At 37.5% G+C, this 27,756-nt stretch overlaps 1 protein-coding gene across 1 annotated transcript in view; it reads left to right on the forward strand.

Annotated features, from left to right (window-relative positions):
• The first annotated feature begins 373 nt into the window (after nt 1-373).
• Nucleotides 374-27,756, forward strand: part of NLK (nemo like kinase) — a 142,334-nt gene continuing 114,951 nt past the window's right edge. Inside the window, exon 1 of the mRNA XM_044672816.1 lies at nt 374-1,310. Coding sequence (XP_044528751.1) covers nt 850-1,310 — 461 coding nt within the window. The 5' untranslated portion in view covers nt 374-849. The remainder of the gene's footprint in view (nt 1,311-27,756) is intronic.

A 27,756-nucleotide genomic window follows, 5' to 3' on the forward strand; every position in this document is an offset into this window, starting at 1 on the left:
ACCTCCCATTGCCTCCTCCTCCTCCTCGTTCTCCTCCTCACTTTCCCCCTTCTCTTTCTCTCCTTGTCTCCTTCTCCTTGTCTCCCCCTCACTCGCTCTCCCTCCCCCTTCCCAGCCACCTTCCCACATTCCCCGGCTCATCCTGCCCAGGGAAAGTTTAGCCACCACCACCACCACCACCACCCCCCCGCCCCCATCCCCATCCTCTTCTCCCCTTCCCTCCTTTCCCTCCCAGTCCACTTAGCTGAGGAGGAAGGGGAGATGTAGGAAGAAGGCCCGAGGGGTCCAGGGGGGGGGGGCTTCGTTCTCTGATTTCCCCCCCCATCTTAAAAACCAAATATTTTTTGGTGGTGGGGGGGGAGAGAAGGTGGAGTGAGGATTTTATTTTTGAAGAGTTGGAAAGGTGTTCAGAAAAGGATGTGGGAATGGAAGGGGTAGGTGAAACCACCTTACTTACAGGTTTCCAAGGGTGGTGTGTTACCTGGGTCTTTTTGTGTGAGGGGTTCTGGTGGGGCAGGAGATTTGGCTTCTATTCTTACATTCAAAGTTAGTGGGCTCCCCCCCAAAATGTTAATAATGGAGTTTTAGTACTCAGTTGTGGCAGGAATCCTGGGGGGAAGGGGTCCCTTTTTCTTTTTCTTTTTCTTTTGTTTTTGTTTCTGTTTTTTTGCAACATACACCCACAAAGGAAAAGAAAACACCAAGATCCTCTAAATTGTTTGGATTGATTGATGAAGACATAAAGCCAGTTAAGCTCTATGTTTTTTAAGGTGGAGTGGTGTTCTTCATTTTTAAATGGCCAAATGACAGCTTGACCCAATTTGTTTTCAAATCAAAGGACATTTTTTAATGTCTCTTTGTGGCACGGCAGCCAACGCAAAAATGATGGCGGCTTACAATGGTGGTACATCTGCAGCGGCAGCAGCAGGTCACCACCACCACCATCACCACCACCTTCCACACCTTCCTCCTCCACACCTTCACCACCACCACCACCCTCAACACCATCTTCATCCCGGATCAGCTGCTGCCGTCCATCCAGTGCAGCAGCATACCTCTTCAGCGGCTGCCGCGGCTGCTGCAGCCGCGGCGGCTGCTGCCATGTTAAACCCCGGGCAACAACAGCCATATTTCCCATCACCGGCACCAGGTCAGGCCCCTGGACCAGCTGCCACGGCCCCAGCTCAGGTACAGGCTGCAGCAGCCGCTGCAGTTAAAGCGCACCATCATCAGCACTCACATCATCCACAACAGCAACTGGATATTGAGCCGGACAGACCTATTGGATATGGAGCCTTTGGTGTTGTCTGGTGAGTATCTAAGGAAACAACATTTTTCTTTCAGCTGTTGTGCTTAGGCACAATGGGAGTTCTCTTGCTCTCCCCACTAACCACAAAGTACATATCACTTTCTATGTCTACGCTGCCACACTTGTGGAAAGACCACCTCATGAGTTCCAAACATGCCGCCATCATGTTAAGCCTAGGCCAATGCTTAGGAAAAGTTTGGGTGGCAGTCTTGCTTGCTCAAAGGCATCATTCAAGGCAAGGTTTAGTGACCTAGTAAGCAACCAAATGGATAGTGAATGAAAAAATGGATTACATGCGTCTTCCTTCAAAGACTTTGGAAGATCTCATCTGTTGGAGTCAGAATTTGCAATCGTTGGCCCAGGTTTGGCAAGTACCACACTATCCTAGCTGAGCACGTTCCTTATGTTAACGTCTTAGCCTTACATAGCATGTTTTTTCTACATAATACCTTCCCACTCCCATACATCCTTTTCAAGCCTTAGTTCATGACCCATTAGAGGGCTTTTGCTAATAGAGTTCATGGCTATCTCCAACTGGACCATTTTGAATCGTTTTGCATTCTTCAGAAGAAAAGTTAGGCACACTTAGGCATTTTTTTCTTGACTGGCTTATTTTAAACCCATGAGACTATTCTAGTCAGTCCCTTTTTGGAAACCTATTCTAGCATTAATGGTCTTTTAGTAATAAAGCTTCAAGTCTAGCTTCTCACTTAAGATGTTCTCAATGATGTTGGCAAAATGTAGTCATATGGTGGCCCACATTCATTGTAAGGTTTTAGTATCTTTCAGGGATCAATTAAGTTGCTCTCAACCCTTGGTAGTTGGAATAGTTTAGAGATAAAATATTCTTTTAAAACAAATGATATTCATTACTTAGTGTACTCCTAGAATGTTTTACAAGAGCAGAGAAACTTTTGGAAAGCAACATTTTGGTTTATTTTGTCTTCTTTGGAAGGTTAAGTCACGGTCTTGAGATAAGAGCATCAATATTTAACAATGTAGAACTAGATTTTTAACAAAATAAACGGAGTAGACTGGAAAACATTTGAGGGCTAGGCTGTCCTTTATAAGAATCAGTGTTTTTATACATGCAGAAAAGATTCCTGTTTAATGTTTAGTTTTCTCGACCCGTGGATTGCCTCTACCCATCTATGTCATCCTGACCCCTCTATAGATTTTTGACATCCTTTCCAGTCTTTCTTTCATTCTTTCTCATGATGATCTGTGATTAGCATAAATATGTTTTTCAGATTTAGCAATCATGGTTTCTAGTTCAGATTTTTTCCTCTATGCTTGAAAGTAGGATGTGATCCATCTCTTTAAAACCAGGGATCCTACACCATAGACCAAACTATCCTTTCCATCCTGAAGCTTCATCTAAATAACTCCAAGATGGGAGTGCTCAGTTTTTTCTGGGACTACCAGGGAGAAAGGTGGTAGCTGCAGGAATGTCCTGTCCTGTCCTACCCCTACATTTTCAGCTTCTCGTTCTCAGTGGCTTGGAGGCTTCAAGAAAGTCAAGAGTAGTCTCTTCCCCAAAAGCCTGGGAATACTCAAAAGTCTTCCTGTTAAATAGAGAGAGTGAAAGTGTGTTTGGGCTTTCCTAGTTGGGGATGCTACCTTCCCTGCTTGGTAGAAAACAAAAGATAGTGAGAAAGAGATGGATCACAGCTCTAGTCATTAAACTTTATGTACAACCCCAACAGATGTCAAAAGCAATATTACTTATGGAAAATACCAACAGTTGTGATTGTAAAGTAGTCATGGAAAAAATGAGAAAGGAAGGAAATATAAGAGCAAAAAAGACCATAGCCAGAGCAAGGAATTATGGATGGAATGGATGGGTAGGTGAATGAATGAATGAATGAAAGGATGGATGGACAGATGGACAGCCTTTTGATGCTTTTTGGTAGCCTCTAGATGTAAAGAGAAAGTGAGGTCAACCCCAGCATGGATAAGCCCTTTGTGGAACACTTATGGAAGGCCGTAGACAGACATTGCACTGCACAGGCTGGCATGACCCCACTGTGTTGGCACTGCAGCTAGATCTGGAGCTTCCTTTCTGGAGGGAATGTGCTCATCAATAAGTTCACACATCCATTTGAGTTTTTCTGAGGAAGAGATAGTAGACTTTTGACAGTTGTAGAGCCCAACTTACTGGTGAAACATTCTAGTAAGGAAAACTGTAAAATAATGATAATATGAATCAGGAAATTCCAAATAATGTGAGAAAAAATATACTTGAATTCTTTTTGAGGTCTTTCATTAAATTGATGGAACACTTCTTTATATCTCTAATATCAGACTCTGTTTGCCCTGTTTATTCTGTGTTAGTTCTGATCCCCCTAACTAGGTTGTAAGATAGGAGATAAAGGACCACATCTTAAGGTTTTTTGTCTCCCTCTATGAAATAGCTAGCACAGTGCTAAACATCTAGTTAGTGTTCATTCAGCACACACATTTGCTCCTTGTTTAATTGATCTTTGCTAATCAGGCTCCCCTCTTCAACCAAACAAGTTCTTGTGCGTACTGTTTTATGTGTTTTTATCAGATGTCACAGGTGAAACACAAGATCTTGGCATGGAAAGAAGGGGAGAGTTCCAGGTGTTTGTGTTTTTTTAGTATGCAAATGCTTTTTCTATTTTTGTAGTTGCATATTAAAGATTTGTTATCTGAATTATTTTTGATCAGCTTAGTATTTAACTCCTATGTGACCTAAATAAGATTACTAAAATGCTCTTTGAACCAAACTGTGAACCAACAGCCAGAATGAACTGCACTCATTTTCTGAAACCTGACCAGACATTGCTATTCTTTTTTTTAACTGAACAGCTAACTGAACTAAAGTATGTTTTATAAGCATAGCTAATGAACCAGTTCAGACTGGAACTGGACTATTTTCCAAAACTATTGAACCAGAATATAAAGATATTCACCAAAGGGATATTTCATTCTGTTTAAGACTATAGCTGAAATAATGCAGATTTTAACATGGCGGGAAGACTTCTGTGAACTGATTCAAAGTGAAGTGTGTAGAACCAGGGGTACAATATGCATTAAGACTTAGAACAGTAAAATGAAACAGTGATGTCTAATTGTAATCAGTGAAACGTGGTCTTCAGGAGGAGTTGAGAAAGAAAATGAACTTGTCTCCCCTTGTAAAGGTGAGAGACTATAGCTATAGCATAGTGCACAGTGTTAGACTGTATGAGTTGTTTTTGTTTTTGTTTTTAATCTTTGTTACAAAAGAAGGTTTGGCAGGTGGGAGAGTGAAATATATTTTGGCTTTAGGTGACAAAAGCTAAAAACATCAATTAATACAATAAGCCACCTCTGAGAAAGAAAACCTTGGGTTTAGAAATTGTTAATGTGAAATTCTAGATCCATTTAAATACAACTATTTGTAGTTGATGCGTTATTTTAGGTCATGTGTGCAAGAATTGCCTTTCTGACAAAGCACATCTGTAAAAAACCATTTCTCTCTTGGAGCACTAGAGCATGATACTAGGTAGCACTAACCGATGACCCAAAAAGTCGCGTGTAGTTTGGAGGGCTATTTCATTATTCCCACATGTAGACACTAGGAAAAATATTTGTAGAGGTGATGCTTCACTTGACCATTTGGATTTATCACTGAATAATTTACTGTATTTGACTTAATTTATCTTGCTGCTGAGTAATGGAATAACTTACCCATGTTGGACATTTTCATAAAAGTAGTGAGCCTCCTATTAGCTTGCTGGTAGAGATGCTGTTTAAGCAGTTCACAGTTTAAGGTTTCATTAACAACTACCTTCTGCAGTTTATAGGATTTCCACCTTATTTGTTGATATGATTGTGCAGTACAGTCTGTGATGCATTCGCTGCACAGTAATAATATGGTATGTAGAATACAGCCTTCCCTGATGAGACTCCATTCCCCACCCCACCACCATCACCCATACAGATATTTTCATAGCAAACAAAGCTTCAGTCATTGATTTAGTGAATTTGGCATAAATCAATCATTTTATATATGGCACAGGAGAAAATATTGTGTTTTCTTTGAAAATTTGACAGCCGTAGAAAAAAGACTCCAGGAACTAATGAAATTTGTATGTTAGAGGATTTGTGGAAGCTGAGAAAACTTGTTTTGAAGAGAAAATGAGAGCTTTGAACCCTGCCACAGTCAGGAATAGTTGAGCAGATAACCAAAGACTGGAGCAGACTGACACCTGCTAATGCTGAAATGAAAATGAGTCTGGGGGGATACTGCCTAGTCAAGTTTCAGTTTGATTTGAGTTGGATGATGAAGTGAGAACAGGTTCTCAGAAATCCACTAGAATAAAACTAAAGCAAAGTTGGAACTTGCAGTTTATGCAAGCAAAACTTGTCAAAACCTTTGAAGCATCACTGTTGTCACTGCCAGTGTTTAGTAGTGAGCAAAGTAGCTTTCTATGTGGATATCATATTCAACAAGTAAAAGCAGGGATTTGATTGTTGGGAGGCTTGGATTTATATATGCCAGAAGAATTTCTTTTAGTTTTGTTGGATGAGATGAGAAGAAACCATAACTTTATGGAACATGGACTGAGGATCAAAAAGACTCTGGTCTGTAGCTGTAGCCAGATCTGAGAATTTAGAACTTGAAGAACCCTGGGGTGGAGATCCTTTTTAATTCCAGCCCCTTCATTTTATGGACAAGGCAACTGAATATGACCAGAGAAGTTAAATAATTTGTCAAAGATCACACAGGTAATAAATATAACTAGGTTTGGAAACTAGACCTTCTCTAATTCTTTATAATCCATCATGTTCTGCATTGTATGAAGGAGGAAAGTGTTTGATGTATGTCCCCTTCCTTTAACTTTTATTATTTTTAAAAATAGCATCTGTGGTTTGGACTTAGCAGGTGTTAGCAATGTTAACATTTAGGATTATAGACATAAACCTAGAGGTCATCTAATCCCACTCTCCCTCCTTGTGAAATCTTTCATTATGAGGCAGTTGAAGCCCTGAAAGATAGAGCTTTTTGGGGGAGGCAGCCAAAGTGTCGGGGCCAGGGTGAGATCTCGTGGCTCCTAATCCAGATCTTCTGCTGCCTCACATATTGCATCATTTGGGAAGACTGGGTGTTTGTGTACCGGTAAGTTAACATTTCCTTTTAAAGAAATGAAGGGAAAACTTCTCCTTGTGTAAAGCTTAATATTGATGAAAATCCATTTTTAATTTTGTTTGGATGCAGAATTTTGAAATCATGAAGAATTTGATAAAGTGTGGAAATGTAGCTCTTAGCCAGATGATTAATCTATCAATTAATGACTTCATATGTAGGGAAGTGATTGTTTAGTCCACATACTCCCTGGGAAAATCAGGTGCAGACATTCCCTTCTTCTTTCTGGCTTCCTCCCCAGGAGCAACCCTTACTTGGTAGATTGTGGAATAACTATATGCTTTAAAATAGTCATGGGAAGTATTGGTATCAGAGAAGATGGCACCAAAGTCAATTTTGTTACATATTTTTTTTTAGGTGAAGAATCTGGATTATGAAATAGTTTCTCCACTTTTGGCAGAGATTAAGAGTTATTGTCTCATTGTGGGTCATCACTGTGAAAAACATCAATTGGAAGAAACAGAACCTAAGCAATGGAAAAAAAAAATGGTACCTTTTCTAGGTGTCCAGAAATCCATGAGATTGGATTGGGAATGTGTGAGTCTGTATTATTCATTTTAACCATAGGGAGAGGAACTGGACCTTTAAGATTGCTCCCAGAAATTCTCTTTACTATTTGTAGGCAATCTGTAGTTTTAGAGGGTACCTAAACTCCAGTTCCTAGAGCACTGGGAAGTTAATAAAAGAATTTGCCTAGGGGCTGAACTCAGATCTTCTTGGCTCCAAGGCCAACTGCATCTACTCATCTGCCTCTCTCTGTGAAAGAGCCTCTTTAAAAAAAAAAAAAGCATAATAGTAAAACCAAGAAAGCAATGAATGTACATCAGAAAAGAAAAGAAAATGGATGATATTCCTAATAAATTTCTTCACAGCAGAAGCTGTAGGGTCTGGAATGCTGGGAGTTTCTTAAGACTTGGTGCCACTTCATGGAAATAAGATGGGCCCAGTTGTTTAATTCAAAAGAAAAAAACTTAAATCTGTTCTACCCTGGAGGGGAAAAGTGTTGCACTAAAAGAAAGAAAAGCTTTTTTTGTCCAACAAAATTATGAAAAGATGTTTTTTAATTAAGATAAAATGTTACTTTTTTCCTTTAAAAGCCCACCTGTAGAGATGTTCTTATCTCAATTTAAGAGCCAACACCTTAATGGGATGTTAGTGTATTTTCTTTGCACCTGGCAACCTAAGGATTTCTGTATGTTTGGGAAGTGGAGTAGAATTGGAATGCCATTTAACAGCTACTTGGGCTGCTCCTGTTTGACTCATTCAGAATTTCTAACAATCTGAGAAGTCACTGTAGAGTTTGAATCTTTCTATACAACATGTTTCCTTAATGTCTTGTCTTTGCTGTGCTGAGGGAAATATACTGACTCCTTGTCTGGTCAGAAACTTTTCCATTTGCCATCTAACCTTTTAGTAAAAAGAGACCTTGGGTGGAGGCCCTTTTCATATTATAGGATTTTAATTGGGATTGGCTTATTATAATTCTTTGCACATCTATTATACTCCAGTGAGTTCTTTGTTGTCTAGGACATCTAATTCAGATGAGCCATGATTGCCTAACCAAAATAGCTTGTCAGTTTGATCCTATTATAGCTTTAGGGAAACTCGGAGGGTGCTCCAGGCAAAAGTCGCAATGCTATCTGTCAATGAACATGTGACAAATCTTGATGGTCCTGGCCTAGTGGCTCCAGTTGAGGTATTCAATCAAGAGACCTTTAAAGACTGGCATTTGGGCACTACAAAAGATAGATTCTACGAAAGTAGTTTACAGTTGACATTTAACAGCAAGTGATTGTAATGTGTGAAGAGCAGTGATATCTTGGTATTGATCATTGCTCTTTAAGCTGTTTCACTTAGGCATTTGAATTTATTTGATTAACCAGAAAGATTTAGCCCATCAAATTTGACCTATGAAAAGTGTGAGAGCATACTTCCATTTTGACATATTTCAAGAACTGCCATTCAACTAAAAACCTACTGTGGAGCCAAGCCAAACATCGTGCTAAATTCTCAGGGTGGCAAAAGAAGTTGCTCCCTGCTTTCAGGAAGGTTATGTTTTAGTCAAAAAGACAAGATAGGCCAGAAACTTAAGTAGTGATGTAGTATATCATGTCAGGAACTGGAATCTGGGGTTCAGAGTGTTTCGTGGAAAAGTTTGAATTGGATTTGGATGGGAGAGGGACAGCCCACATGAGAAGAAGCAACAAAAGTAAAGTTGTAGAGGCAGAAAATTTGACTGGTGGAGAAGTTTCATAGTGAAAGTATTTAGTAAATAAGATTGGGGGTGAAGATCCAGCATGAAGATCCTGGAAAGCTGGGGAGAAGAGGTGAGAATTGAGTGAGTTGAATGAGCAATGATGAGCCTTCCTAGATTTTTGAGCAGTGATGATAGCATGGTTGTAGGAAGGTTGAGTTTTATAGAAACATTCCAAATATTTGGAAAGAGAAGGAGCTTGAGGGATAGAAATTATGATAATCTAGATGTGAAGAGATATATCAGAGTAATAAAACAGTAGAGAGAAAGGTGTATATATTAAGAAATATTTAGAAAAATAAATAGGCATCACTGGTGATTGAATGGACAACAGAACAACAACAGAAGGGCAAGGGCTAGGTAAAATGAGGTGAAGTAACTTTCCTAGGGTCACACACCTAGGAAATATCTGAGGCCAGATTTGAACCTAGGTTTCCTTGACTCCAGGCTGTTTATCAGTTGTACCACCAAGCTACTCCTGGTAATTGGTTTCTGATGTGTAGCATTTCAGGTAATTGTGGGCCATACTACTAAGTATTAAACATTTCTAAGAAAAAATGTTTAATAAGTAGATAAAAATATGGAACTGGAGCTCAATTTGAAAAGTTAAGACTGTTAGTCATCATTTACTATAGTAATGAGTTTAAAAATATTAGAATGAATGGATTCCCAGAGAAGAACAGAGGGCCAAGAATGGCTTAAGGACCTCCTTAAGCTAGAGGTAGAAGGAAGAAGAGACAGGAGTAGGAGAAAAAACAAGGTTATAATGGGCCTTTAAGGGAAGAGAGAATTATAGAAAAGGTGTTTGTGAAAAATTCACTAGGACTTTTCTTTGTTTGGTACAGAAAACATTGAATTCAAAAAGTTCTTCAGCAAATCTTGAGTGATTGTTTAGTTGCTGAAACTTGGTGTAGATGTTGAAAGTATTATTTCTTTGGGAAGAGGGAAGGAAATGAAAGAAATTAATAAATCTGTCTTGTATTGGTATGGATTCTTGTTGGTCTTGTGAAGGCAGTATTTGTGTACAGGTATAGTTTAATAAGACAACTCTTTATTTAGAATTAGAGTTAGCATGTACCTTATGATATGATTCAGAGGAATGATTCAGAATTGGGATTTTCCTAATTCTAAAATGAGGGGTTTTTTCAAGAATTAGGTTATTTCCTTTTCAGATATTTTCCATATATTCCTAAAATCTGGCTACTGGTTTTAAGTGTGTGACTTATTCAAGTACCTAGAGTTTTAAATTTAAATCTACAATACAAATACTGTATTTGTGGAGGAGCACAAATGGATTGGTTTACCTTGTTAGTATCAAGGTGAAATTACTTGTTTATTTTACAAATTTTCAGAAATATTTTTAAACTTTTATTTATAAATTGTTTAAAAAAAGTTTTCTTTGTAATGAAGTCAAAGAAGATTTTGGGTAGAATGCTTACTTTAGTAAACTGGTTCTGAATTTTGATTTTTCTTTTAGGTGCCCCACCCAAGTGCATAGGGGAGATTTTGTCTGAACTTGGGCAGGGTTCTTCTCCCTATTTACATATATGTATTTCTCTGAAAATAGACGATAACTTTTAATGTTTAAGTTTGGCAAATTCATTATGCTTAACCACTGAGTAAACCTCTTATAGGTAAGGCCAATTTCAGTTTGTCTGAAACACATTATTTTAGTTCTTTCCTATTTTTTAATGAATATTGACTTTTTCTGATTGGATTTGTGTAGGCGATTTTTTTTTTTAAACCCTTAACTTCTGTGTATTGACTCATAGGTGGAAGAGTGGTAAGGGTGGGCAATGGGGGTCAAGTGACTTGCCCAGGGTCACACAGCTGGGAAGTGTCTGAGGCCGTATTTGAACCTCCCATCTCTAGGCCTGACTCTCAATCCACTGAGCTACCCAGCTGCCCCCCTGTGTAGGTGATTTTGACTCAGTCATTAACTTATGTCAGAGATTGGAGTCCTGATCAGATTCTTCAGCTGTGCCAGTTAAATTTATTTTTTTAAATCTAGAAATCATCTAACTTGACCAGTAGAGGATATTCCCTTGATTTTTAGGGCCCTGATTCTGTGAAGTAGCAGAAAACAAAATGGGAGGCTGGTTCTCAGTGTTTGTGTCCCTTTCCACTTAGATCAGATGTCCTCCACTGATTTTTCCTCCTTTTGTCGTTGTGGTTTTGTTGTCTAAAGTTCCCTGTCTTCTTTTCAACACAAGAGGTAGAGGACTCTGTGGGGTCATCAGCAAACTCCTTACAAGGGAACTTTTGGGGGTTTTTTGGATTTTTTCTGCCTGCTTTGACCTAAAAAACCCTTAGTCTCAGCTAGGAAAATAATTGGTATGGGAAAGAAACTTGTATCCTACAAGTAAAGTTAAAATCACTTTTTAGTCATTCAGTCTTTGACCTACATTGCTAAGGTTTTGTTTTTTTCTTGCTTCTACATATGAATAAAATTACCCAGCCAATTTAACAGGTTGTTTTTCTTCTCTGTTAATTTTCTTAATGTTTCATGACCATGCAGAGCTTGAGGTTTGCAGGTATGGGAATGAGTTTTTGTGTGTGTGTGTGTGTGTGTGTGTGTGTGTGTGTGTGTGTGTGTGTGTGTGTACCCAAAAGGTACAATTTTGGGTTATTGTCTCATTGTACTTAGAAGTTGATATAAACTCCTTTTCCCTTTCTTTCCTAACTATTACCGCAGTATTCGAATTGTTTGGAACTTGTATAGATATCTGAGGGTTGAGAATTTAGTGACATAAATAGGAAATTTGGGTATTGGCTCAGTAACAGACTTGTTTGCAAAAGTTGACATGTACCATTCTCATTCAGAAGGAGCCACAAGCACACAGTGTGGGTATGAGCATCTGATCAGTGGCATTTATTAAAAGCTAACCATATCCTAGGCACTATATAAGAGTCTCCAACTGTGTTCTGGCCATCTTTTTCAGTGTTCAGTTGGTCAGGATGACCAGTTAATATGAGATTTGCAGTTTGAAGGCATGGGCTCAGGTCCCAGAACTACCACTAATTACCAGTGTGACCTTGGGCAAGTCTCTTCTCTTGGGCCTCATTTACTCATTTGTAAAATGAAGGAGTTGAACTTAATGACCCTTGAGGCCTCTTAGCTGCAAATCTGTGATCCTAATAAATAATATGGTTTAAATCATCTTAAACTGAGTCTAGTTTGATTTTAGATACATTTTTTTAAATTACTGAAATAAATGGAGTTCGGGGAGCTTTGTTTCTAGAAGAGTTACATGTAGATATAATTCCCATGGACCTACCTTCTTCATGAAGCACAGTAGTATTAAACAGGTATTATTGTTATGGTTCTTTGGATAATATTTTTAGCTTCTCAACAGCATACTGAGAAAATTTATAATGCCTACAACTTGAAAGTATTAATTCAGAAATGTAGTTCTAAGAGTTAATACATTAAAATTTTAATCAGTCTTTCCCAATTTTTAAATTTTCTCCCTCTTTTCTTAAGAAATGTAACTGTGAAAAGCTTTCAGAGAGGAGAAGAATGTAAGAACAAAGGAATAAAAGGACAGAAGTAGAAGTTTCAAATACAAATTGGAAGGTTAATTATATATATGTGTGGAAATTTAGTAATTTTTGGAAAAACCTGACTGAAACTTTTCCCAAAAATTTAACTGAACTATTGAACATCTTGAATTGGATATCTCATAGACATCCTAAATCCAACATGTCCAAAACAACAGATTCTTTCCCCCCCAATCCGTTCCCTTTTCTGAATATTCCTATTACTCTTGAGGACATTACAACCCCTAGATATCATCCTTCACTCCTTACTCTCACTTGCCTCCCCAGTATATCCAATCTATTGCCCAAGTCTTCACTATTTTCCTTTGTAACATCTCTCATATATGCCCCTTTCTCTGACACTGCCATCACCTTGATGCAGCCCCTCATCACTCAACTCCTAGGCAGTTGTAATAGCTTGGTGGGAGGTCCCTCTGCTTTGAGTCTCTCTCCACTCTTCTACTCCATTTTACACTCAGTGGTCAAACCAATCTCCTTAAATCTCCGAATTGACCATGTTACCCTCCCTGCTCGATAAATTCCCTTTCTCCTCCAGGATCAAATATAAAGTCCTCTATTTGGCTTTCAGAGGCCTCCTAATCTGACACCCTCCAACCTTTTCTGTCTTTGCATCATAGACTCCCTTGCTGTTCCTTGCACAAGAAAGTGGATGTCTCCTTACTAGGCATTTTCAGTAGCTGCCTGGAATGCTCTACCTCTTGGCCTCTCAAATCCCAGCTAAAACCCTACATTCTACAGGAAACCTTTCCTTATCCCTCTTGTGCCTTCCCTCTATTGATTATTTCCAATTTATCCCTCATATATCTTATTTGTACATAATTATTCATGTGTAGTCTCCCCTGTTAGAATGTAAGCTCCTTGGGAGCAGGATCTTTTAACTTTCTTTGTTTCATCAGTGCTTAGCACTGTACTTGGAACACAGTAGGTGCTTAATAAATGTTATTGATTGACTTACTGGTTGTGTAATTGTATAGTGGTTTCTTTTCCTGGTTAATCTTATTTGGAGAATCCCACTTAAAAGATTTTTCTTGAGTGGTTTTTAGAAAACAAAGAATTTCTCTTAGAAATTAAGGGGATTTTTTAACAAATTTTTTCAAAAAATTATGTTATTCTTTTCAGTCTAGGGATCCTACATTCCTACCCCCAGCAAATATAACATTCTGGAATTTTAGATTGAGGGAAATCTTAGAGATAATATAGACCCATTCCCTCTTTTTTTTTTTTTTTTTTTTCAGATAAAGAAACTCACACCTAGAGGAGAAAATGATGGGACTCATCCCTAAGGTTATTCAGCAACAGAGCCAGAATTAGAACCTATATCCCTTCTCACTCCCAGTACAGGACTCCTTCCTCACTAAATAGCCCTATCTTACTCCCTCTAGTCAGTAATACTTGTTTAATATTTTTGTGGAAAAGAGATGGCATTTTCAAATTAATTTTTTAAACTCTGCTCAGAAAATTAATAGAAAATGGAAAGAGTGAGTTGTATTAGGTTTTTGTCACTCCTTACCCAAATTTTTAAGTTGTGATCCACAACTTGTAGTTCAGGCCTGGGTAAGACCCTTTTGGTGACAGTCCAGACTTGTTCTGTTTTGTGTTATGTATCCACTTAGAAAAGGCTATTTCCATTGAATTCAGTTTGGCTTTGCTTCTAATCTGCATTCAAATTTGCATGTTAAGAATTGAAAGGCTAATAATGTACCAGCTCACTATGCCATGTAACAAAATCTGCACATTCTTCAGCTAACGAAGGAACTGTAAGTCTTTAAGCATGTGACTCTTGGGTTGCTTTTTATTCTTTTAAAAATACTTTGTAAAAAATTCAGTGTGAATCAAATGTGTCATTGAATGTGTACCAGTCAAAACTAGGCTTCAGGCAGTATGGAAATATTCCATTCTCCCACTTTACTTTTTGTGATCCTTAGCTCAAGTTAGAAATTGGGGGCAAATTTCTTTAGAAGAGTGTCCTGTGAAAAGACAACTGAGTCTTGACAGTAAAGCTTGTGTCTTATTTCACAGTTTTGTCACACAAGACATACTTGAAGATATTATATAGTTGATGCCAATTAAAAAAAATTCTGTTGCCCTTACATGTGCTCGTAATGCGGTGATTTGCATAACCCAGTTCAGGATTCTGTATTTTCAATACCAAATAATTCTATTGTTAATTTCTCAGTAAAAACTCAGTAAAAAAAAATGAGCATTGTTTCCCAAGAGTAATAATCATCTCTCTGTATAGAACAGAATTTTCTAAATAATTGGATTTGAAAGTCAGAAGTATTAGCCACACACACATTTGTGTATGCTCTCTGGGATATATCTAAAACTCCTGCTTGTGTACCAAGGGCAGCAACAAGTGATTTGAAATATTATAATGATAATATTATTATTTAATAGCTAACATTTATATAATGCTTACTATGTGCCAGGCACCATGCTAAGCACTTTAGAGTCATTTGATCCTCACAAAATCCCTTATGATTTTATAGATAAAGAAGCTGAGGCAAGGAGACTTGCCCAGGGTCACACAGCTAATATTCATGTGAAGTCCCATTCGAACTCAGGTCTGATTTTTTAACTCCAGGTGTTACACTTTATCCATTGGGCTGTCAGCTGCCTCTAACCTGACAGCTTTACAACAAATCTTTAAAAGTGGAGTCTGTCACTGTAGCTGCCAAACACTTGAACTATGAATGTAAGAAGGACAGAAAACATTGTTTTATTGAATTGAACCCATCATTACATGGTTTGGTACTATAAACCACCCCACCCCCAGTGAGAGAACCGTAATTCAGACATCAATGACTTTCGACAGACTGTAAATTGAGAGGCTGCTGATCTTGGTTTATACAACACAGTCATGTACCTGTGAGTAAGATGCTTGATTTCTTAAAGCACTTCAGCTTGCAAGAGGCTGAACCAGAAGGGCACAAGGTTGTTTCTCAGCTTTTGTAAACTGATGATGTGGACCTTTGGGTGTGCTTAATTCTTAAGGAGGAGGAAATGTGCCCAAAGTGTCAGTGTGTGCTATTTGTTACTGTCCTTTAATTCTTTTCAAAGCAAACTGCCTTTCTTAGATGACCTGTTTTTTTTTAAATGATTAATGAAAATAGACCAAGTAAAAGTCTTATTTCAAGTGCATTTTTATACTCAGACCTGTTGGCAAAATGTATAGTGACTTGGTTGCACATAGAAGTCTGAATACTGTACTGTTGCGGATTGCCTTTAGTGTTTTCATCTTCCCCTATTATAAGAGTAGAATATAGACTTCTATTTACCCAGGTTTTATGATTTTTAGATTTATTCAAAGTTGATCTAGTGCCTTAGCTAGGTATTTGTATTTCTGCTATCCATATTGCCAATATTTCAACACTTATTGATTAAGATGGGAACTTACTTTGGAACAAGATACTTTAATTTGAATAATTGGAATGTTTTTCAAAAAGTTGTCAATGACATGAATTTTGTCATGTTAATTGGTTATAGTTATCAATTTATTTCTACTTCTATTTAAGTGACTTATTTATTTATTTGGAGCATTATTTCTGATTTCTTAAAAAGAATCTGTGGTTTCCTTGGTGTGCATATTCCCTACACAAGGCAAGTTACGATGCAACTTCAGTAAATAATCTTCTGAGTTACCCAAAATCTCATCCCTTATTAGATGGGCATTTGTTGATGAACCTTTCTGAATTTAGCTAGGTTTATTATAACATAAACCGTATACCTACTTTATGACCAGGCCTATATTCCTAACTTCTGCTGGTCTAGTCTTTAAGATTAAAAGACCACCTCCAGGCCACAATGAAGATCGAATTCCTTCAATGAGTGATTTCTCCTTCCTCCCCCCCCTTTATCTTAACTGTTTTCTTGGAGTGTTACTACAACATTCAGCAAATACTTAGAATTTGGAAGTACTTTTATACTAGTATTTTGAATACACAATGGTCTTCAGTTTTCTTTAGAGCATAACAACTCTAATTAAAAATTTTTTCAGACTTTGTCTACAGAGCAGTCTTGTAGATCATATAGTTTACAGAATGTACTTGATGAAGTACAGACTAGTCATGCAGGATAATAAACTTTGTATAGTGATTAATATTCCATGCCACCTTTTTTGTGGCACTTAGAAATTTAAGTGATCAAGACAGCTAGGTAGTATAGCAGACAAAATCTGGAATCCTGAATACCTGAATCCAAATCCAGACTTGACTACTAGCTAGATATGTAACCCTGAGAAAGTCACTATGCTTTTTGCCTCAGTTGCCTTATCTGCAAAATAGAGATAATAATAGCATCCACCTCACATGAAATGTTTGCAAAGCACTTTTCAAACCTTAAAGCACTAAATGCTAGCTATTGTTGTTGTTGTTATTTGATTGAAAACTATTTTGTATTTCTTTTTTACCTTCTGTGTACATATACACATTAAAATTGTTAACATATGTACCAATTTTTTAATGGCCTACCTAATCTTCCAGATCAGCACCATAGAAATATTACATGCTAAATAAATAAACATTATAGCCTAAATAAATATTATATACTTGTTCTTTATTTTTAATTTGGGCCTGTGATTTTATTGGTAAAGGGAGCCTCATTAGAAGAGCACTCTGTTCCTCTCTCTTAAGAACTTTTTATATTTGGGAGTAGAGGTTTAGGACCTTTTGTAGAAAACCCCTTCCATCAGTGCAGACAAACAACCCAAGACTTAGTCATCAGTTCTTTATTCTTGGACATTTGCCTGGGTAAGTAACTGGGATGTTAGTTGACTTGCCCTCAGGCACATGGCTAGTACTTGTCAGAGACCAGGACAGATGATTAGTTATCTGTTTGTAGCCACTCTCCTCTGGAATCCATGATAGCTACATCTCCCTTGATAGTAGTTATAATGTAGATTTTACCATTTGAAATTTTCTTCCCTTACAGAATTAAAATAGCTTATACTCCATCTCACTTGAGCCCTAGTGAGACTATTGCTCTTAGAGTTGAAGAGTTGGAGTTTTTATTTTAAACGAATAACCACCATCATCATCACCCTCCTAACTATTCCCTGAATTTACTTATGCTACTAAGCAGTTGCTGCCAACTAAAATCTGTCATTAGGAGATTAATTCTTAACAAAATGCTGCCAGAAAAATGGTCTGAAAGAAATAGTGGTGAGTTCAACTGGTTTAAAAAGTTTAGTTTATTGCCAAGTGATATCTTTTGTATTTATTGCACTTAAATATTTCCTGGAATATACCTCTGTCTTTCCCTCTCAGAGAGCCATCCTGTCTAACTGAGACCAAAAAAAAAGTTCAGGAAAATTGACCAACATATTAAAAAAAATATTAACATTGTATGTAGTATTCCATATCCCTAGACCCTACCTCTTAAAGAAGCAGGTACAGAATGGGAGGTACCTTTTCATATCACATTTTGGGGGCATGCTTGTTTCAAGTCATTTTAAAGAAACTTCTCCACTAACAAGTTGATGTTGAATTTTTTTACATTTGCCATACCTTTTGGGGGCAGAAAAATGATTGCATTTTGAGCTCCTTTTGCTTCTTGGAAGGTTCTATCCTGTTGTCACTGGTAATTTCTCATGAATATGGAATAATTCTGAGTTAATCATTTGCCTTTCCTTCATTTTTTAAGGCCATTTTACTGGCCCCTTGCATTGAAATGGCTAAATTTAAGCATCTAACTAGGCTTTTGATTTTTTTTTCCCCCATGGTAGCGATCTATGAATTCTTTCCATTCTTGCTTTGTTGTTTATTTTCAGAAATTCTGGACAGTTTTTTCCTATTATTTCTTGCTTTATGATATTAGGGATTTTTTATTTGTAATATTTTCTCCTGGGAAATATATAAACCTCTATGCATCTAGTCTTTAAGGTCCATCACTTGGACCTATATAGAATTTATGTTCTTTTAAAAGTTGCATCTCTTCTGCCAAGTTTTCTTCTACTTAAGTATTTTTATGTTCTGAATCGCTATCATGGTTTTTTACTTAATTGAAGAGATTCTTACTGTTGTAATTGTTTTTACATTTTGCATTGAAAGCTATAATTTCTAGAATATAAGTTCATTCTGAATTTCTCCTCTGAGAAATTCCTTTAGTTCCCTTTTAAACCTTTGTGAAATTTCTTCCAGCTGTTTAATGATGTGTGGGAAACTAGCAGTATTCTAAATGTTATCAAGCAATATTAGTTCACTTTCCTTTGTGTTATTTTTATATATGTACAGCACTCTTACCTTCTGTCTTAGAATCAATACTGTATATTGATTTTAAGGCAGAAAAGTGGCGAGGGTTAAGTGGCTTGCTTGGAAGTATCAGGTCAGATTTGAACCCAGGACCTTCCATTTCCAGGCCCAATTCCATCCATTGAGCTATCTAACTGTCCTGTGTTACAATATTTTTAAAATGGTCTTTCATTTTCTTATCCTTCAGTTTTCAGGATCTTCTCTGTTAGTTTCATTCGTTTGTACCCTCATTCAGGCTTTCTCCATCATATTCCTTCTTCATTCACTGTTCTGACTCCTTCCCTTTCCACTGGTACACACAACAGGCACCCCACCCACATCTAGAGCTAAGCTACATGGCTGCCCTGTCTCTTTATGTTTGGGGAAGTGGGGTTGCTGAACTGGGTCCCTCTTGCCCTAGGGTTGAGTTCCAGGGAAGGGAATGTGGTAGAAAGGTTTTCTAGTTCCATTTCAATTAGCCTGAGTTGCTTCTTCGAAATTGTGGCAAGGCAAAATCTGTGTCCACTACTTTTTGCAGGGGTAGGATCGGGATAGTATTTAGGTATCCTTGTTTGGGGAGAGGGAAAGTCATTCATAAGCTTGTGAGTTTGTTTATGCTCTGAGTGAGAATTCTTTTTTTATTTAATATTTTATTTTTCTCAATTATGTGTAAAAGCAATTTTAACATGTTTTTTAAAATTTAGAATTCCAAATTCTTTCCCTCCCTTCCACCTCTCTGAGATGGCAAGCAGTTTGATATAGGATATATGTGTATAGTCAGAATATATGTCCATGTCAGACATGTGAAAGAAAATAGACCCAAAAACCCTAGAAAAATGGTTTTTAAAAGTATGCTTCAATCTGCATTCAGATTCCATCAATTCTTTCTCTGGAGGAAAGTGACATTTTTCATCATAAGTCTTTGGAATTGTCTTGAATTAATATAATGTTGAGAAAAGCTTAGTACATTTGATCATTATACAGTATTGTTGCTATTATGTACAGTATTCTTCTGGTTTTGTTCATTTCACTTTGCATTAGTTCATGTAAATCTCAGATTTTCCTGAAACAATCCTGCTCATTACATATATTTTTTTATTTTATTATTTTTTTTAAACCCTTAACTTCTGTGTATTGGCTCCTAGGTGGAAGAGTGGTAAGGGTGGGCAATGGGAGTCAAGTGACTTGCTCAGGGTCACACAGCTGGGAAGTGTCTGAGGCCAGATTTAAACCTAGGACCTCCCATCTCTAGGCCTGACTCAATCCATTGAGCTACCCAGCTGCCCCCTGACGACCTGCTCATTACATATAGCACGATAGTATTACTTCACAATCCTATACTACATCTTGGTCAGCCATTCCTCCATTGATGGGCATCCTTTCAATTTCCAATTCTTTGCCACCACAAAAAGATCATTATAAATATTTTTTGTACATGTAGAGCCTTTTCTTTTTTCTTTGATCTCTGAAATTCAGTCCTAGTAGTATTGCTGAGAGAAAGAATATGCACAGTTTAATAGACTTTGGGGCATAATTACAAATTGCTCTCCAAAATGGTTGGATCAATTCACCATTCCACCAACGAATAGTGCATTAGCGTCCCAATTTTCCCACATCTCCTTCATCTTTTTCTGTCATACTACCTAAATCTGGTAAGTTTGGATGGTACCCAAGAGTTGTTTTAATTTGTATTTTGTATTTTCTCTAGTTTGTAATTTGTATTTTCTCTAATCAATAGTGATGTAGAGCATTTTTTCATATAACTATAGAAAACTTTGATTACTTCACCTGAAAACTGTACCTGTTCATATTTTTACCGTTTATCAATTGGGAAATGACTTGTATTGAGAATTCTGAAGTATTCTTCAATGAAGAGTTACCCTGTTGAGGAGGAAATAGTTGTTTCTCTTTTATGGAATCAGCTGTAATTACTCTATATCTGATGCCTAGTTTCATTTGAGGTTTTTAGGACTTTGAAAAGATATACAGAAAGCAACTTCCTTTAGTCACATGATGTTTCTTTTTGGGGCAGAGTACTGAAATAAAAATAAAAACTTTAAAATAGACTAATAGGATCTCATAACTGATATGAGAACGCTTATTTCCAGCATAAAAACATTTTCTATTTATTTATGTTATGATGCAGTGGCGATTAAATCTGTCTACCTTTAGATTTGGTTGGAACAAAACTTCAGTTCTTTTATTAAGTTTTAACACCAGGATCCTATTATAGCATTGTTCTCAGCATCCAAATGCCCTTCCTATGGAACTTCCTTATAATGAAGACCTTTTAGCATTTTGATTATTAAACTCTCTTGGGATCCAAGGTTAGCCCACAGTACACTGGATATCATACTGTAGTGGCTATTTTATCACTTCCTGATTGGTAGTAGAGCGGAAACTAGAGTTCATCGATTATTGGATCTGAGAGCAGAAAAAGTTCTCATGACCCCGCCTCCCTGCCTTCAAGCACATGAATGACTGACTATACTGGGAGTCCTAGCCTTAGTTTGGGTTCATGGGGGAAGGTTAACTCAATAGATTTCAAGAGTCTTTTTTCTAATTTTTTTTTAATCTTCATATCACCTAGATTGCTTTCTCCCTTTCCCAAATGGTCATTCCTTAAAATGAATTTTTTTTTTCAGTAAAAGGAAGAAGAGAAAAAATTCCTCATAATGAATTAATCTACTAATAAAAAAAAAAACACTTTGTTGTTCACAAAGTAGAAGCTGCCTGATCTCATTTCCTAAGGATTCCCTACCATGAAGCAAATGGCATACTTAGGGAGCTAAGGAAACTCATTAGTATGTTCTCATATATTTCTTCTGGGGATGCAAAGACTGAAATCAGTCAGAACTTTTCTACCAATTTCTTTTCTTTTTTTTTTTTTTTTTAAACCCTTACCTTTCGTCTTGGAGTCAATACTGTGTATTGGCTCCAAGGTAGAAGAGTCTAAGGGCTAGGCAATGGGGTCAAGTGACTTGTCCAGGGTCACACAGCTAGGAAGTGTCTGAGGCCAGCTTTGAACCCAGGACCTCCCGTCTCTAGGCCTGGCTCTCAATCCACTGAGCTACCCAGCTGCCCCCTCTACAAATTTCTTTAAACTAGTGCCATTCAATCTCATGAAATTTCAGTGCCAACTCATCTCTTGTAATAAACTTCATTGTAGCCCCAACCATTTGGAAGCAGAGATGCTTAGTGTGAACTGATAGCAACCAGAGGACCTTTCTCTGGCATCCATTTCACCTCCTACCTACTCTCCTCATCATAGTCTGAACCAGAATGTTTAATATTCTTAAAGAGCCCTGTCCCTGTTTCCATATTTTGAATTGGGTATAGTTAGTGCCATAAATATTCTCAAGTTTGCATAGATAATTCTTGGTGACATGGCCAGAATATAGGCTGTGGTTCTGGACTGCTAGGATGGCCTTGCCAGTTTAGGATAGTTGCTCCCAAATTCTTTTCATCTTTGCCTACCACCAGAATCCTGGACCCCACAGCCCTTGTGTAAAGTCTGTCCATGCTTCTCTGTAGTCATCATGTATATCTTTTCATATAACACAATATTATTTTGTACTATATTCACATACCATAATTTGTTGTAGGTCTCACCCTTGTTTTCAGTTCTTTGCTACCACAAAATATGCTGCTGTGAATATTTTGGCATATATGGAGCGTTGGAATCTGGGTCAAAAGATATGGACATTGTTTGCCACTTTATTTATATAATTCCAGATTGCTTTCCAGACTGATCATACTAATTCACAGCTCTGGCAGCTCAAGTATACTTGTCTTTTCCCAGTCCATCCAATATTGACTGTTCTCCTCTTTTGTCATCTTTGCCAATTGGCTGCATAGGAGGAGATTCAAGGTTGTTTTGATTTGCATTCTTTTATTAGTAATTTGGAGCGTTTTTATATGGTCATGAATAGTTTGCAGTTCTTTTGAGAATGATTAATTAATGTCCTTTGACTACTTGTTTATTTAAGAGTGACTTTTGGTTTTTTTATATTTCTGTTGTCTATATATCTTGGATACTTTATATACCCTTAGCAGAGATTTATTTAATACGACAGAGATTTTTTTCCCTCTGAGATTCTTAAATTAATTTTAACTATTAGTGGTTGATAATTAAAGACCTTAAGTGATGTAAATAACAAATAATTCCAATAATGTCTGAGCTCCCCAGTATAAAACTTAACCAAGACAGAAGAACATTCATTGTTTGTTTTCTAATATCATAGATATAGAGCTGGAAGTATCTTAGAAGCTGCATAGTCCAATCCCCCCCATAATAAAAATGGAGTCTGAGTTCCAAAGAAATAAGGTGACTTGCTCAGTTACACTGGTAAATAAAGGTAGGTTCAAACTTATCTTTGTATCTCTAGTCCTACTATCTCTAAACCTGCACCTTTTCCCCTACTATATTGCCCATGCAGCTTCTATGTGAAGATCTCCAGGTTCAGACTACCTAAGCCTCCTTCAGTGTTCCCAGTGTTTTGTTACCTTGATGGTCAAGAAGGCTTCTTTGTGTCCAGCAAAAATTGCCAGGTTTGAGCCCATTTCAGTTTTCGGTGAATATGAAGAATAATTGATTGGTTTACTTATTAAAACCTCACAAATACTTGAAGACAGTAATTTATTTTCTTTTTAAAAATTTTTCTTTAAAAAAATTAGTATACATTTTTTGTTGCTGCTGTTGTTTTATCAAACTGTCAAATGAGGGAATTTCCTGCTAAGATAACCATGAGTCAGCAGTAAAAATACATAGTAGCGGGTAGCTGGGTAGCTCAGTGGATTGATTGAGAGCCAGGTCTAGAGACGGGAGGTCTTGGGTTCAAAATCTGGCCTCAGACACTTCCCAGCTGTGTGACCCTGGGCAAGTCACTTGACCCCCATTCCTACCCTTACCACTATTCTTCCTTGGAGCCAATACACAGTATTGGCTCCAAGACGGAAGGTAAGGGTTTTAAAAAAATAAAAATAAAAAAATACATAGTAAAATATCTGAGTCATAAAATGGAGACTTTTTAGTTCACATCCAAAGGGGAAAATAAGCATAACTAAATTAAAGATGATTTAGAATCATCAAATTGTAGAATCTTATTTGGAAAGGATCTTAGCATCTTGTCCAGGCCCCAGCTTATGAATAAATCTCCCTCTCATAGCATCTTTTGACTAGTTTTTGTTTGAATTATACTTTTTTTTATTGATGTACTCATTTTCTAATTGTATCCCTTGGCCTAGTATTTGTTTTCCAAAAGCACCACATTATGGTATAGCTACCTTATTCAATTCTGATTTTTTTTTTCTCAGTCATTAAAGGGGCAGCTACATAGCAGAGTGCATAGAGCCCCAGGCCTGGAGGTGGGAGGTCCTGGGTTCAAATGTGGTCTCAAACATTTCCTAGCTGTGTAATCCTGGGCAAGTCACTTAACCCCAATTGCCCTTGCTGCCCTTCTGTCTTAGAATTGATATGTGATAAGGTTTTTTAAAAATTCATTAAAGTTCTAGCCTAGGATGAAGTACTCTGGTACCTAGAAGTACTTTCTTATTCTGTCTGCCTTGTGTCTAGGAAAAGAAATGATTTCCTGCTTGCTTTTGTAAGACACATTCTAAAAGGCATTGATAGACTCAAACCGTTAGTTTTAGCCTCTATATATCAAAGTTTCTGTTTATAGAATAGAATATGTTGTATCACTGTTATATTTATATATTTTATATACTTATGTGTATAAATATTTTTAATACTTTTAAAGGAATAATTAATACTTGTCTCCCTATTCCCTTTTCCTTGGTACCAGGGATTAGCCATGGCAGAGAAAGAGAAGGAAACCTAAGAAATGAATAAACAGTGAAATATGGAGGAAGAGAATTAATTTGCTTAATTGAAAAACTAAAGAAAGGGTTAAGGTGAGACAACTTACATGGAAGCTGCCTTTTCTTGCATCTTCTTTGAAAGGAGACTCCCGTTTCATAAAGTTGAGACTGACCAACTTGCTGTTCCTCATTCGTGCCATTCCAGGCAGGAGCTGAGCCTGAATGCAGCCTTCCCTCAGAAGGCCATTGTTCCCTATCTTCCTTTTGCTGGAAGCATCTCTTCCCTTCTTCCCCATTAAACTTTGCCCTGCTTCTACTCCCAATCCTCCAAAAAATTACCTTGTTTTTACTTATTACATGTTTTGCTTTTGTCAGCCCTTTGAGAAGTCTTGTTTTGTTTTTATCCTTGTACCCTAGTACCGCCCAGTACAGGGATTGGCACATGGTAAGCACCCAGTGCTGGCTGATGAGGGACAAAATGTAAAAAAAAAAAATCTGTGATGTTTAGGCCTAAGTATTTGCTGAATGTTATAATGACACTCTAAGAAAACAGTTAAGTTGGGGGGGGGGGGGAACGTGGAGAATCACTCGTCGAAGGAATTCAGTCTTCATTGTGTCCTGGAAGTTGTCTTCTGATCTTGAAGACTAGACCAGCAGAAGTTAGGAAAAAAATTACTATTTATGTTTTAATAAACCTAACTAGAAAGGTTCATCCACAAATGCCCAGCTAATAAGGGATGAAATTTTGGGTAACTCAGAAGATTATTTACTGAAGATACAACGTAATTTTTTTTTAACCTTACCTTCTGCCTGAGTTTCAATTCTACGACAGAATTGCATCAAGGGCTAGGTAATCAAGGTTAAGTACTTGCCCAGGGTCACACAGCTAGGAAGTGTCTGAGGTCAGATATGAACCCAGGACCTCCCATCTCTAGGCCTGGTGCCCTATCTGCTGTGCTACCCAGCAGCCCCAAGCTAATTCTTTTTTAGGCGAATGTCTAGGACTGAGAGATTTAACAATGGTCAGAAAGTTATAGTGTACCTTGCCTTCAAATGATGTTACCCCCAAAGCTCTGCTTTTGTAAATATCCACTTTCTTCTTTGTAAGCCCTTGAGTGGCAAATGTTACTAGGATAAAGGGCTTTTGAGGGAAAACTGGTTCCTTTGTTTAAATTGTACCTTACCAGTCACCTTTTTCCAGAACGCAGAGTAGGAGATAGAAATAAGATCACAGTGAAGACTCTAAACTAGCTGGGCATACATGTTCCGTAGCATTCTGAGAGCATGCAGACAGTGCAGTACTAGTGGCCACATTCTTTAGCTATCTTCTGGAGGTGGAAGTTATCTTCGTTTTGATAGAGGAGCTCTGTGATAACACAGGTTCCCTTCACCTAATTTACCAAGACCATAGGACCTCGGGCAAAATGTTTCCCAGACTGCTAAGGATAGATTACCTGATTTTTAAAAAGTTGCCATAGAATATCTAGATTTTGACAAGTCATTTGACAGTTTCTTATGACACTTTTGAACTAGACAAAGAAAGTGGCCTGGATAGTACTTCTGGATAAATTTCTACCTGTTTGAATAATTCTCTGGGGCTAAAGGGTTTTCAAGGGATTGAAGTCAGTTAGCTAGAGGAAGGAAGGACTCATATGGTGGCAGCAAGATTCTAATCCTTAATCCTGTCAGCTTAAATGAAGTTGGAAAAGATATGCTTATCTGAAAGTTGGGAAGAAGAGCTAAGACACTGGATGATAGATTCTGGATTCAGAATTGCTAGAAGCTGAAATCAGCAAGATGCAGTTTTGCCAGAGAATAGAGGACCCAGGAAGAACCTTGAGGGATCCTCATTGTTAGAGAACACAATATGTATGATTACCCAGAAAGGGAAGTGAGAAGGGGCTAGACAGAAAAGTAAGTATCTAGGCAGAGGTGTCAAACACCATCAGATGGTATAGGCAGGTCAAGAAGAAGTATATGGGCTGAGAAAAGACCATCAGATTTAGGGACTGAGAATTCATTTTGGAAAGCAGTTTCAGTGGATTGATGAGTATGAAAAGCTAGATTGCAAAGGAATGAGGGATGGGCAAAAGGAGAAGTGGTAGTATGGGGAATTGATAACTTTTTCTACAAGTTTGGCTAAAAGTATGCTTTTTCTCAGTCTGTCTTCACCTTTCAGCAACATTTTATATTGCTGACCATCTCTTCTTTGAATCAGTCCCTCCCCTGTCTTGTGTGACAGGATATTATCATCCTGATTCTCCTGCTTTTTTCTTCTCTTCCCCTCACTGGATATATTCTATAAGGCTTAGTCCTTGCTCTCATTTTCTTCTTGACACTTGATCTACCAGACTCTATCATGAGAAGCATAATGTAGCTGCTCAGTGATTGTAGTCAGAGGACCGAGTCTGAAGCACAGCTCAGTTACTTAATCCTTGTGTGACCTTAGCCAAAGCATTTAGCCCTTCTTGCCCTCACTTTCCTCATCTGTAAAAGGAGGGATTTGGGGGACTAGATCTCCAAGGTCCTTTCCAGATCTAAATCTGTATTCGTGAGATTTCTATTCATGGCTTCATGATTCCTCTTTGTTGATGACTTCTAAATCTATCTCTCTAATCCAAACAACTGGTTTCCCTATTCACAACTCTGTTTACCTTTACATTTTCAAAACTGAACATTTCTCAAAAATCCCTTCTCATTGGGAATTGGCCCCTTTGGAAGCTAACTGATTCAGCAGGGAACTATCATACTATTCTTTGGGAAAAGATGGAATACTATAGATTATATAGTAACATAATTAGATGGATCCAAAACTGGTGTTTGTGATTTTTTCTTTTAAAGATTCATTTTTTAAAATATTATTTATCTTCCTTCATAATTCTCCCTTCTCAGACTCAGAAAAACATCCTTTCTAAGATTTTTTTTTTAAAAGAAGAGGGGAGGAAAGTAGCAAAAACAAATCAACACATGGAAGAAATCTGATTTTTATGTAATGATTTAGACCCACATGGAAACCTCTGCAAAGGAGAAGGGGGAGAGTATCTACTTATAACTATTCTTTGGGTCCAAAGAATCCTTATTCTTTATTTAAAAAAAAAAAAAAAAACAACCCTGGTCTTCTGTCTCAGAATCGCTTCGAAGAGCTGAAAAGAGGTAAGCAGTTGGGGTTAAGTGACTTGCCCAGGGTCACACAGCTAGGAAGGGTCTGAGTCTCTTGTTCTTTATGATCAGAATGGATTGTTGGCTGGCCAGACTCAAGGTGGCAGGATATCTCCAGTGAAGTGTTCCATGGATCTTTTCTCAGCTCTGCCTTATATAACAGTTTTATCAAAGACATGGATAAAAGGATAAATAGTATGCTCATCAGATTTATAAGTGACATCTAGATGGGAGGAATAGCAAACAGTGAATGATTAAGTCAAGATCCAAAAAG

The sequence above is a fragment of the Gracilinanus agilis genome, chromosome 4, assembly GCF_016433145.1.
Source record: "Gracilinanus agilis isolate LMUSP501 chromosome 4, AgileGrace, whole genome shotgun sequence".
NCBI lineage: Eukaryota > Metazoa > Chordata > Mammalia > Didelphimorphia > Didelphidae > Gracilinanus > Gracilinanus agilis.